The sequence below is a fragment of the Hordeum vulgare genome, chromosome 3H, assembly GCF_904849725.1.
Source record: "Hordeum vulgare subsp. vulgare chromosome 3H, MorexV3_pseudomolecules_assembly, whole genome shotgun sequence".
Taxonomy (NCBI): domain Eukaryota; kingdom Viridiplantae; phylum Streptophyta; class Magnoliopsida; order Poales; family Poaceae; genus Hordeum; species Hordeum vulgare.
The window spans coordinates 384,664,209-384,676,986 of NC_058520.1; the positions used below are offsets into that span (position 1 = coordinate 384,664,209).

The 12,778-nt window shown below is 46.4% G+C and overlaps 1 protein-coding gene across 1 annotated transcript; it reads left to right on the forward strand.

The window, feature by feature from the left end:
* The first annotated feature begins 1,672 nt into the window (after positions 1-1,672).
* Positions 1,673-6,032, forward strand: LOC123443927 (S-adenosyl-L-methionine-dependent uroporphyrinogen III methyltransferase, chloroplastic). Its single transcript, XM_045120490.1, has 6 exons — positions 1,673-2,433; positions 2,570-2,647; positions 3,216-3,285; positions 3,373-3,442; positions 5,130-5,337; positions 5,416-6,032. The coding sequence occupies exons 1-6, from the start codon at positions 1,888-1,890 to the stop codon at positions 5,593-5,595; spliced, it is 1,152 nt and encodes a 383-aa protein (XP_044976425.1). The 5' UTR covers positions 1,673-1,887; the 3' UTR covers positions 5,596-6,032.
* Positions 6,033-12,778: the final 6,746 nt, after the last annotated feature.

Below are 12,778 nucleotides of genomic sequence, written 5' to 3' on the forward strand. Positions count from 1 at the left end.
ACATGAGGTGTTTGGTGAATACACTAGAGTTGTATAAATACCCCCCATAAGTTGCTAACATTTTTTCTGTGCCACTCGAGTGTATACAATCTCAAAGTTTTCTACCACAACCAGCAAGTCTATCATAACTAGCTTCATCTCGAAGTTGATATTGCAATAGGAAACTTACTTTCTGAGGTGGCATAAGTTGCATGCCATGACTAGTGAGTAGACTAACATTATCCTAGGTTGTATACAATACTTTTTTTGGTGTAGTAAGCAACTTACTTTCGTATATAGGTAGCTTACCAACATTTAGAGGGAACTTTTCAGTGTATTGTAGGCAACTGGAACAGTAATAACAGTTAACTGGGCATCACCGATAAGCAGCTTCATAGTGTTTTTAGGCAACTTAGAGAAAAACAATGATAATCAACTTCATAATATTTTAGGCAACTAATTTGCAAAGTTAGACAACTGAGCATTTATGGTAAGCAACTAATTACCAATAGCAGCTTACTCGACATCAATGGTAATTTCATAGTATTGTAGGCAACTGGACATTAATGATAGGCAACTGAACATCCACGATAGGCAACTGAGCTACCATGGTACGCAAGTCGTGATAATGTTAGCAAAATTCATTGATACACATAATGCAATGAAGTTGCTTATATGTAACACTAAAGGTGCCTCATGCTTATATGTAGCACTAAAGGTGCCTCAAATATTTACACTAAGGCCTTGTACAATGCAAGGTGCTTAAAGAAATAAACCAGGCTTTTCTTAAGCACCGATGCTTATTTCTAGAGGAGAGGTGCCTAATTAAGTGTCTAACTTGTATAAATAAGCACCAATGCTTAAGAAAAGTCTGGTTTATTTCTCTAAGCACCTTCCCTAAGCACCTTGCATTGTACAAGGCCTAAAGGTGCCTCCATCATATCCAAAGTTGCCTCAATTTTTTTCAACGAAACCTATTATATGAAATTTAGTTTTGAAAAACTCGCCACGAGAAACCCAGTTATGAAAATAGAACTGAATTCTAAATCAAAAGTTACAAATTTTTAATTTTTTGAACCCTTAAATAAGTGCAACTGGAAATACGGTTATTTTTTATGAACTACTTCCTCCATCACAGTTTAGAAGGCATAGTTAAATTTACGTGCATTTTCACAATAGACAAGATTTATGGCGTATTGCATTTACTTCTAACAGCTAATTAGTACTCCGTTGTACTACTTCTATATGTATATGTAGTGTGAATGCTATTTTTAATTTGTTGTGACACAACCAATCAATGATCATTTAGGTTTTAGAGAATTTTTAAACATGCCTTCTAAACGTGATCGGAGGGAATACCTAAAACAACTGCTCCTTCCATATTAAGAAGCGCGTTCAATCCCACCAACAAGCTCTGGCACCCGCCAGCCACGTTCATATTTCGGAGACACTGAGCAGATTCCTTCACCACCATCAGCAGAGGTTTGGGTATATATCATCTAAAAGAAAAGGTTTGGGTATATATGCGCGCGCCGGTGACACACTGCATGACACCATCGTGAAGGCCGCCGGCGGCGCACCAAAAAGTGCGCCGAAGGGGCACTCTCAGTTGGCTACCTCCTGAACCCTGTTGTCTGCCCGCGGCGGTTCATTGAACCTGGCCCTTCCACACTCGCAAGGCCGCACTTTTCTAATCAAAAAAGGAAGGGCCACCTCCTCCCTCCTTCCTCTGGACTCCGATCCCCTCCGCCCTCCGCCCTCCACCCCTTCGCCCATCCAAAACCACACCACCACAACGAACCACCCGCCTCCGGCTCTCCGGCTCCTGCTCCGGTCCTCACCTCACCTCTCTCCCGTATAAAACACCACCCCCTGCCTAAATCCACGGTCCACACCCCTTGCGACGCCATGGCTCTCGCCCTTCGAGCGCCCCGCTTTCAGCCGCTTCCCGCCTCCATTCCCGCGACCTCCACCGCTTTCGCCAGCACCGCGAGGCATTCCTCCTCCGCCGCCGCCATCTGCGCCGCCGCGTCGCCGTTCACCGAGGCCACGTCCTCCTCGAGATACCGCCGCGACGCCTGGTCCTACACTGCCCAAGACTCCTCCTCTCCCTCGTCCGCCGCCGCCGCCGCTGCTGCTGCGGCCTCGGGACGCCGGGACGACGAGATCGCTCTGCAGCTCCCGGAGCTGCGGAGGCTTCTGAAGGCTCTCAGGGCGTCCAGAGGGAAAGGGCTGGAGGGGAAGGACGGCGGCGGTGGGCCCGGGAGGGTGGCGCTGGTGGGGACGGGGCCCGGGGACCCGGAGCTCCTGACGCTCAAGGCGGTTCGGGCCATCGAGGCAGCGGACCTAGTGCTGTACGATCGCCTCGTGTCCAACGAGGTGCTCGATTTGGTCGCGGAGGGCGCCAGGCTACTCTACGTCGGCAAGACGGCTGGATACCACAGTCGCACTCAGGTCAGTCACAAGGATCATTCATTCCGTGTTCCTAGTATTTAAAATCAGGTGCTTTGAGGTTTATATGTACTCTAGTTTGAAACTCCAATGATATGTCTGCACTTTCTAAGTTTTTCGGCTTTCTAATGTAATGCAGGAAGAAATTCATGAGTTGCTCCTGAGCTTTGCCGAGGCTGGTGCCAATGTGGTGCGGTTGAAAGGCGGCGATCCTCTGGTAATACGCACTTCATATTTTCAATACTACTCAGTACTGTAGTTATCTACTAGTACCGTTCTACAATTCTTGTAGTAGTCCCAGTTGGTAGTTGGTACAAGAGAGGCCAATTTCTGTATGGCTTTTCGCATGAAGTCCTTGATCCTAGAAAAAAAGACGGATTGGAGGAAAGCAGCCGAGTCCTAATTTAGGATTTGTTGCATGTGCATCAATGTTAAATAGCAAACTCTGTACTGACCGAGTTTATCGAGCACTATAAACACTTCTCGCTCCAATAGCCACTGTTCTCTAGAAATACTTCTCCATGCAATATCTATAATGTTCTCTGCTCATAGTTAAACTCCTTCAGAGGTGGTAGAGAACAAAATATGCGTCATTTTAATATAAAATGCTAGCAAGAAAAATATCACCCTACCTGTTAAAATCCCAACATTAGGATGCTTGTTCCTATCTTTTATTTTTTTTGTCACACATAGATATCCTCACACTCCAGCAGAGAAATCACGTTAGTGATATACTGATATGCACCTTTACCTTGGAGGAAGTATGTTAATCGTCTTCTTTTCAGGTCTTTGGAAGGGGTGGAGAAGAGATGGATTTTCTACAGCAACAAGGAATTAAAGTTGAAGTTATTCCAGGTATAGTAAGCCTGCGATGGCGGCTTGGATAATTTTCACTATTTGCCATGAAACAGGTAATAATTGCTTGCGCCCAAACATCTACAGGAATTACCTCTGCTTCAGGAATTGCAGCTGAACTTGGTATTCCGCTAACCCATCGGGGTGTCGCTACCAGGTAAAGTTAGCATTGCACCCGCTTCTATCATTCTTGTGATGTGGCCGATTGTTCTAGTTGCCCTTTATCAAAACATGCTTTTCTTTGAAATGGCTTCTGTGTAATCTTCGTGACAGCTGATCAGTTCATTTTTATCATCTGCATCTATTTCTCAAATGCAACTTGAAATTTCTGTCTGATTTAGTAAATATTAAAGTTGATGTTTGATGCTGTCCTAGCTTAATACTCCAAAATGCATGCCATTTGCTCAACGTAATTTGACTATAAAAGCACTATAGTGGAAATACTATGTAGTGTAGTGGAAATACTTTGCACCAGTACTCCATTTGCCTATCTCTGCGTTCTTAAGTCCTGTAGCTGAATACAGAAGCAAGAAAAATCTTTTTTTTTAATGAGGCAAAAGACTTGCCATTTTCATATATATGAAGAAAGTGAGAATTACCCGGTTAATTACGGAAAACCAGGTTAAAACCGATACAACCACCCACGCCGGAACATGACAGTCTTGATTGCGCGGCCATCCAATCTGGCACACAACAGATACACCACACACACTGTCGAGGAGGGAAGCACGCTGAGGTATCTGTTGTGTCATTGTCATCACTCCTTCGGGAGCAAGCGACTCTGACTTTGCCATCGATGACCACCGAGAACGCCCTCAGCACAATAGTCTCATGAAGTCACTAAGAACAGCCAAATAGTCGGCCACACACACTGGACATAAAGCACCTAAAAATCGGAAGGCGAGCTACGGCGGAGAGAAATGCAAGTTTTGCGCCAAGGAGGAACACAATAGCCGGACCGCCCATCACATGTCATTGTCACCACCCAGATGACACCGACACAGCTTTGTCTTCAGAGCAACAACCAAACCGCAGTGAGACCATGGACTCGCAAAAGAGTTTACTACCAAAGCCTGCCGCAACCCTGGCATTGCTCATCCCTTCATCATTGGCGCACAAGTCCCCAGACCAACCACTGCCAACTTCCACCGACGTATAAGCGTCATCATCATCCGACCACACGGATTCCCCCTGGAGCTTATCTCAGGAGGGGAAAGAGAGCATCACCTTGATGAAGCCTTCAAGAATTAAACAGTAGTTGGAAATGCCATTGCTGTGGGCCCCAGCCATCGGCCAGAGACAGTGGGGACATTTTTTGCCATCCAGCAGTGGTCACTAAAATTGTCCGGACTGAAATTCCACAAACAGGAACCAAACTGGGGGGCGGTTTGCGGATGTTCGGACGTCCGCCACGCAGACATCCGATAAAGTGGACGAACCCAAAACTGCTCGGTCTCCGCCTCGCATTCATGCCTGTTCAGAGTGGGCGTGACTGGATGGAGTGAGTTCCTACCGCTCACTCAGCTGGCTGACCGGCTGTCCGCCTGCCCAGCATTGACACGGGCCGGCGAACGAGAAACCAACTCTGGGCGCCCGCATTCAAGCCGCCGTCTTTGGTATCTCCAGCCCATCACAGACAAGACACATATCATGGTAATACTTTTTCCTGGGTGAAAGGAATGCCCTGCCATGCCTGCAAAAACTTTGGTTGAAAATAAGATGATTATAGATATCATGGTAAAGAAACAGAGTGGCGAAATTAATTGTTGGTGATACATTATGCAATGATAAAGTGTTTATGAATGCTGAGCAGCACGTTTTTTACATATGATCTTTTTTTGCAGTGTCAGATTTTTAACCGGGCACTCTAGAAATGGTGGGACGGATCCTCTACATGTGGCAGAGAATGCAGCCGACCCAGACACAACTTTGGTTGTGTATATGGGTTTGTCAACATTACCATCACTAGCTCCCAAGTTAATGAAGCACGGTCTTCCAGCAGATACTCCTGCTGTTGCAGTAGAGCGTGGGACTACCCCCCAACAGCGAATGGTACCGAGTCATAGAGCCTTACCATCTAAATTGTGTTCCAGCCCTAGCTTTAGATGCTGAATATTTCTTTTGCTGTAGGTATTTGCAATGTTGAAGGATCTTGTGAATGAGGTCCACTCGGCAGATCTGGTTTCTCCAACTCTGATAATTATCGGCAAGGTGGTGGCCTTGTCACCCCTATGGGTTGAGTCATCTAAACAAGATGCGCTTAATAATGAGAACTCGTCGCAACTGAGTCCAACAATTTTTCCTGTATAAAGTACAAGGGATGTTAATGAACGTCACGCTTTTGGAACATTTCCAAATTGAGATCTAAGGCTATATGATCTGGTTTTAGGTTAGGACATGCAAACACAGGGCATAGTGAATCTGGACAAGAGAGCAAACACAGGGAGCATATATTTTGAATAATATTGCAGTTGCAGAAGGCGTACATAAAACCACAGAGAACAAGAGTTCAGTTTAACCGGCGGCGACAGTCCATGATTTGGCTTAATCTACTGAACTGAGCATAGTTTAGTTTTGGTCTTGGACCATATGTATATCTTTCTTGAATCAAAGGTAGGATCTGTTTTGTTGTCTCTGTCGCATTACTTTGTTTTGGGGCTACTCTTGAAACATGTTGAGCATTGTATGCCAGTATTCTGTCAGGCTCATTTGTTTGGTTTAATAACGAATTTTGAACAAGTTCCACACATGATCAGTCGAGCCGATTCTCCCTATTCATGGACTAGTCTCTGAAGGTTTCGGTTGGAAGGCAAATGCATAGACTAGTATTGCGACCCTTAATTAATCATTAGTTTTGATATATTTGAAACTAACACTAGTATGAAGTAGAAGATATGTGAGAATGAATGCATTGCAAGATATGTGGTCCATTTTTTTTTCATTGTTATGTATATATCATATGTATGATAAATTTTTCCCTATGTTGAATGCAAAATTGTATTGATGAGGTTCAATGCATTGCAAGATTGTGAAGATGAATGCTTTGCAAAATTGCAAGATGGTGAATGCGTATGATGAAAATTTGTGTATTTCCTATAGTTGCAAGTGTGATGGTGAACGCATATGATGAATCGTTTGTGTATTTCCTATAGTTGGAAGTGTGATGGTGAATGCATATGATGAATCGTTTTGTATTCCGGTAATATATGTATTGATAGTGTTTTCCCTATGTTTGCAATTTGTACTGATGATGTATGGATATAGTTTAGTTTCCTATAGTTTCTTTCTATTTGTATGCATGGATGATGTTGTCTAATAATTGATAAAAACATATATTGTGTTAGGATGGCCGAAGATGAGGACAATGGGCCTGTGTATACGGGGCTGGACCTTGCTTTCGATGGGACCATCGTGGTGTGTTATCGAGCGTGGAGAGATAACAGAGGATGCCATAATAATTTTAATGTTATTGTTTTCTTAGAATGGAGGTTTCGATAGATTTGTTCATTTTGAGAGAAACTTATGGTGGTGCAAATGAGGGGTCACACAAAGACTAGCAGTGATGGGGATATGTACCTAGGGTAGGGTCTTAGGCCTGACCTACATGCCCTACCTAAGGACACTACATTGAGGACTTAAAGACTACAGGGAAGACTCCGACTGGAATCACCACGGCGCATGAGTCACTCGACACTACATCCACTCGAAGGTTTCTCCCTCCATTCGACAGTTGCCTTTCACTCGGAAGAACCAGAATCTAGTCGACCGCAGAAGATCAGAAGCCACTCCAGGGAGGCCAACAGGTGTTCGACTGGTCACCATAAGTAGAACACTGGTCGCCATAAATAGCATTTATTGCATACGTTATCAGTAACGTTCACCTTTATTACCATGATCGAACCCTTGGTTGCCGGGGATGGATGAGGGGCAACACACTCTATATAAGCCACCCCTCCCCTCTGTCACAAGGATTCGCACCCCCTGTAACTTGCACTTTTCACACGACAGAAGCTCCTGAGCACTGAGACGTACGACTGTTACCTTCACGAGAGGGGCCTGAACTCATACATTCCTGTGTACAAACTCGTTGTAGCTAGGACTCTGCCCTCTCCTTACGTACCCCTAACCTCTATTGTCAGGCTCGTTCTCACGATAGTTGGCGCCCATCGTGGGGCAGGCGTCTAAGCGACTTCCGACAAGTTTGCATTCTTCTTCTTCATCATGTCTTCCGACGGCGGTTTGTTCATGGGCCACGAGATTCGTTTGGCTGCACTCACCTTCGTCAGTGATGACTCGACATGGTTTGAGGAAGCGCCTCTAGACGTTGAGGCGCTCCCGATCCGCGGGGCGACGCACTTCCGTGCATTCTCCTGTGGCGTTCTTCTTCGACAGCCATCGACTTCGGTGTCGTTTTCCTTCCCTGCTGTTTGTCATCATAAGCGATCTGGTCGCTCACGACTCCAGCATTGGGTGAGACATGCGGCGGCTCACCAGACATCATCTCTGCCGATTGCGTCTATCGAGGCCGCCCTGTCTGACGTTCCTTCCGAGTGCAAGAGTTGCAACCTTGTAGCTGATGTTTTTATGGTGGGTTCGCTTCAAAGCCCGCCTCGCTTCAGCCGTGGCAACCGCGAGGTTGGAGGACCGTCGAATGGTCAACAGCGCTATGATGAGGAAACTCTCAATGAGCGCACCGGCCGGCATCCATCGGCTTGCAGTCGACGACAACATCAATTATCTCCGAGTGGATCTCAGAACAACATCCAGGTATTCTGTACTCCAGTTCTGAATGTTGCAGCCGCTGCTAGGATTGCAGATTCCATTCAACCATCAGGTTCAGAGGCTAGCAGAGGTTTGGAGCAGATTCGAGCATTGCTTCAGGTAGCACAACATCAGAATTCGGCTGTTTCTCAGCCGCACAACAGGTTACACAGTGATTCACCTAGGGCAGACACAGTTTAGTCGGCTCACAGCCCAGGTTCACCTCTGCATCGCATAGGCGGAGGTTACCGCGAAGATGAGTACAGAGATCAGGGGCGAGATCAGTTTGCTCCTCGTTTTCACCGGGATGACCGTCGTCGAGCGCTTACTCCCCCGCGGAGTGGTTCATATGCGCCCCGACACTATGACGATAGGCGCCAGTTCGACGATGAGCGGAATCCTGGATTTGATGCGAGGAATGTCCTTTTGCAGAGGTGGATTGACAGGGGCAGAGCTCACAGGGATGGTTATGATAGAGATCATCCGAGTGGAACTGGTACCGTTGTTTCTTGGCCCGAGTGTTTCACCAGAGCCATTCGATCCCCTGAGATTCCCCCCAACTTTAGATTGGCGGCTGGAATCAGCAAGTTCACTGGAGAGTCAAAGCCGAAAACATGGCTAGATGATTACCGAGTGGCAGTGCAAACTGGTGGAGGGAATGACAATGTAGCCATGGAGCATTTATCTCTGATGTTGGATGGTTCAGCCCGAGCGTGTCTTAATCAGTTGGCTCCTTCTAGCATCTACTACTGGGAGGACCTTGCCCGAGTGTTCATCGGAACTTTCGAGGGCACGTGCAAATGCCCCGCTAGTTTGTCCGAGTTGCAACAGTGTGTGCAGAAACCGAGTGAAACTTTGAGAGATTACATTCAGCGTTGGACCACCCTCCATCACACGGTGGAAAATGTTTCCGAGCACCAAGCCGTGTGCGACTTCAAGGTTGGTGTTAGGTACATAGAGCTTTACCTGAAGTTTGGTCGGACAGGAGATAAGTCCACGAGTAAGATGATGGAGATTGCCACCCGATACACCAATGGCGAAGAGGAGGACCGCCTCCGCAGCGGTAAAGGAAAAGCAGTCGACAATGATGCTGGCGATGGCAATTCCAATCGAAAACAAAAGCACAAAACTGATGGTTCTGCTCAGGCAGAGGCTGCCGCTCTGGCGGCGCAAGGAAAGAATAAGGGGAAATCCAAAGGGAAATTTAGCCCCAAGAAATCGAAGAATCAGTCATGGACAAACATCCTTGATATGTCGTGTGCAATCCACACAAAGAAAGATGAAGAAGGCAATTTGATATTGCCCAAACACACCACTTGACAATGCAGATTGCTGATCCAACAGTTCATGGATAAACAACCGAGTGAGAAAACTTATGAAAAACAAGGTGATGAAGATAAGGAAGATTTTCCTGAGGTCAATGCTATGTTTATGATTTTTACCGATATAGAAAGCAAAAGTCGACTGAAAGTTATTAATAGAGAAGTCAACATGGCTGTTCCTGTCACCCCTACATACCTCAAGTGGTCCGAGACTCCTGTAACCTTTGACCAGTCAGATCACCCTGCTCATGTCGCTACCCCCGGTCGACAAGCTTTGGTAGTAGATCCTGTTGTGGGAGGCACTCGACCCCGCAAGGTTCTCATGGACGGAGGTAGTTGATTGAACATCTTGTATGCACATACGCTCAAAGGGATGGGCATTTCGATGTCCCGACTCAGTGAGAGCAACATGCAGTTCCATGGAGTTATCCGAGGGAAGAAGGCCAGGTCACTCGGTCAGATAGTGTTGGATGTGGTGTTCGACACCGACAAGAGTTTTTGCAAAGAAAATTTGACGTTTGAAGTTGTAGACTTCCAAAGCGTGTATCATGCCATCCTTGGTCACCCGACTTATGTCCGTTTCATGGCCCGTTCATCTTACGAGTATCTCAAGTTGAAGATGCCCGGGCCCAAGGGTGTGATCACACTCACAGGGAATCAACAAAGGTCTAAGGAGTGCCTTCAGCAAGGCTCCAAGATTGCCGACCAACAAATGGCTGTGGTCGAGTTGGAAGAATATAAGAGGAATACTGATCCTGCCGATCTGCTGCGTTCAAAGAAGCCCGCTTCTAAGTCCGCTTTTCAGCCGGCAGCTGACGTGAAGAAAGTGAACGTTCACTCGACACATCCTGATGCTGCCCCTACCAACATCTCGACGATACTCGACAGAAAATAGGAAGCCGAGCTCATCCAATTCCTCCGTGAGAACTCAGACATCTTTGCATGGAAGCCTTATGACATGCCTAGTGTACCTAGGGAATTGGCTGAGCACCGACTGAGAGTCGACCCAAAAGCCAAACTTGTCAAAGAGCACTTGCGTCGGTCGACGACAAAGAAATGGAAAGCAATCGGTGAGGAGGTGGCTCAAATCTTGGAGGCTAAGTTCATACGCGAGGTTTACCACTCCGAGTGGCTCGCAAACATCGTCATGGTCCCTAGGAAAGACAAGTTGCTCCGCATGTGTATTGACTTTAAACAAATCAATCGGGCCTGCCCGAAAGATCATTTTCCGCTCCCCCGCGTCAATCAGATTGTCGATTCAACTGCGGGATGCGAGCATTTATCTTTTCTCGATGCATACTCTCATTACCATTAGATCCGTTTGTTTGGTCCAGATGAAATAAAGACAACCTTCATCACCCCTTTTGGGTGTTTATGTTATATTACCATGCCTTTTGGTTTGAAAAATGTTGGCGCTACTTTCATGCGTATGATTCAGAATGCCTGCTCGACCAAATCAGTCGGAATGTCGAGGCTTATATGGATGACGTTGTAGTCAAGTCTTGCAAAGGTTCCGACCTGCTGATTGACTTGGCGAAAACATTCGCCAACATGAGGAAATATGATATCAAATTAAATCCAACCAAGTGCACTTTTGGAGTTCCTAGTGGTAAGTTACTTGGTTTCCTTGTTTCCGAACGCGGGATCGACGTCAATCCTAAGAAGATCGGTGCCATTGTCCGAATGCAATGCCCTGAGCGTGTGCACGATGTCCAGAAGCTCACATGATGCTTGCCTTTATACCGACTGATGAAGAAGTCTGATACGTTCGAGTGGAATCCTGAAGCAGAAGCCGCGTTTGTTGAGCTCAAAGCCCTGCTTTCCACCCAGCCGGTGCTTGCTCCTCCGCACAGCAAAGAACCCTTGCTCTTATACATTGCAACCACTAACCAAGTCGTCAGCACGGTTCTCACTGTCAAGCGAGAAGAAGAGGGCAAGGCTTATAAAGTGCAGCGCCCAGTTTACTATATCTCCGAAGTATTAACTCCTTCCAAGCAAAGGTACCCTCATTATCAGAAGCTCGTCTATGGTGTATATTTGTCAGCGAAGAAGGTGCACACTACTTCCAAGATTACTCAGTTTCAGTCGTAATCGATGCCCATTTGTCTGAAATCCTCAACAATCGAGACGCGACTGGTCGAGTGGCTAAATGGGCTATCGAGCTCTTATACTTTGATATTAAGTTCGAAGAATAGAAGTCCATTAAATATCAAGTGCTTGTTAACTTCATGGCCGAGTGGATAGAACAGCAACAGCCAATTCAAATCCACTCGGTACACTGGACCATGTTCTTTGGTGGCTCTAAGACGTTGAATGGGTCTGGTTCTGGCGTGGTATGGATATCTCCAAAGGGTGTCAAACTCAATTATGTTCTTCAGATTCACTTTGATTCCTCCAATAATGAAGCTGAATGCGAGGCACTTCTCTATGGGTTACGTATGACCATCTCACTCGGCGTCCGACGCGTGATGGTTTACGGTGATTCAGATTTGGTGGTTAATTAGGTGATGAAGGAGTGGGACGTCAGGAACCCTGCCATGACTGGATATTGCCATGCAGTGAAGAAGCTTGAGAAGAAATTTGAATGTTTGGAACTCCACCATATTCCCCGAGTGAAGAATCAAGCAGCTGATGATATAGCAAAGATCGAATCCACTCAAAAGCCTGTACCCATCATTGTGTTTATGGAACACATACATTCTCCTTCGGTGCAGGAAGATCCCTTCACTGAAGAGCCCCCACAAGCAATAAGCGCTTCTAATCCGACTGAGGCTGACGTCCGAGCAGTCATAGATCTAGTCATGGAGGTTCTGGTGATTATGCCCGATTGGACGGTGCCATATATTGCATTCATACTGAGACAAGAACTGCCAAAAGATGAGGTTGAATCTCGACAGACCGTCCGCAGGTCCAAGGCCTTTACTGTGATGGATGGTAAGCTTTACAAACAAAGTGTAACTGGCGTAACTCAGCGGTGTATCTCTCCCGAGGAAGGTCGATTGATTCTGGAGGAAATCCACTCGGGGACCTGTGGTCATCATGCGTCCTCTCGGCCGATTGTTGCCAAAGCATACCGAGATGGTTTCTTCTGGCCGCGCGCCAATGAAATGGCTAAGGAAATTGTCCAATGCTGGGAACGATGCCAGTTTACGCAAACTTGTTGCAATAAGCCCGGGTCTGCCCTGAAGACTATTCCACTCGCCTGGCCGTTTGCTGTTTGGGCTTTAGTTATGGTTTGTCCTTTCCGAACGGGCCAAAGTGGATTCCGCATTTGCTTGTAGCAGTAGACAAGTTCACCAAGTGGATTGAGGCTAAACCCATAAAGAAACTGGATTCACGCACTGCTATCAAGTTCCTAAAAGAGATAACGTTCCGGTATGGAGTTCCCCACAGTATCATCACAGATAATG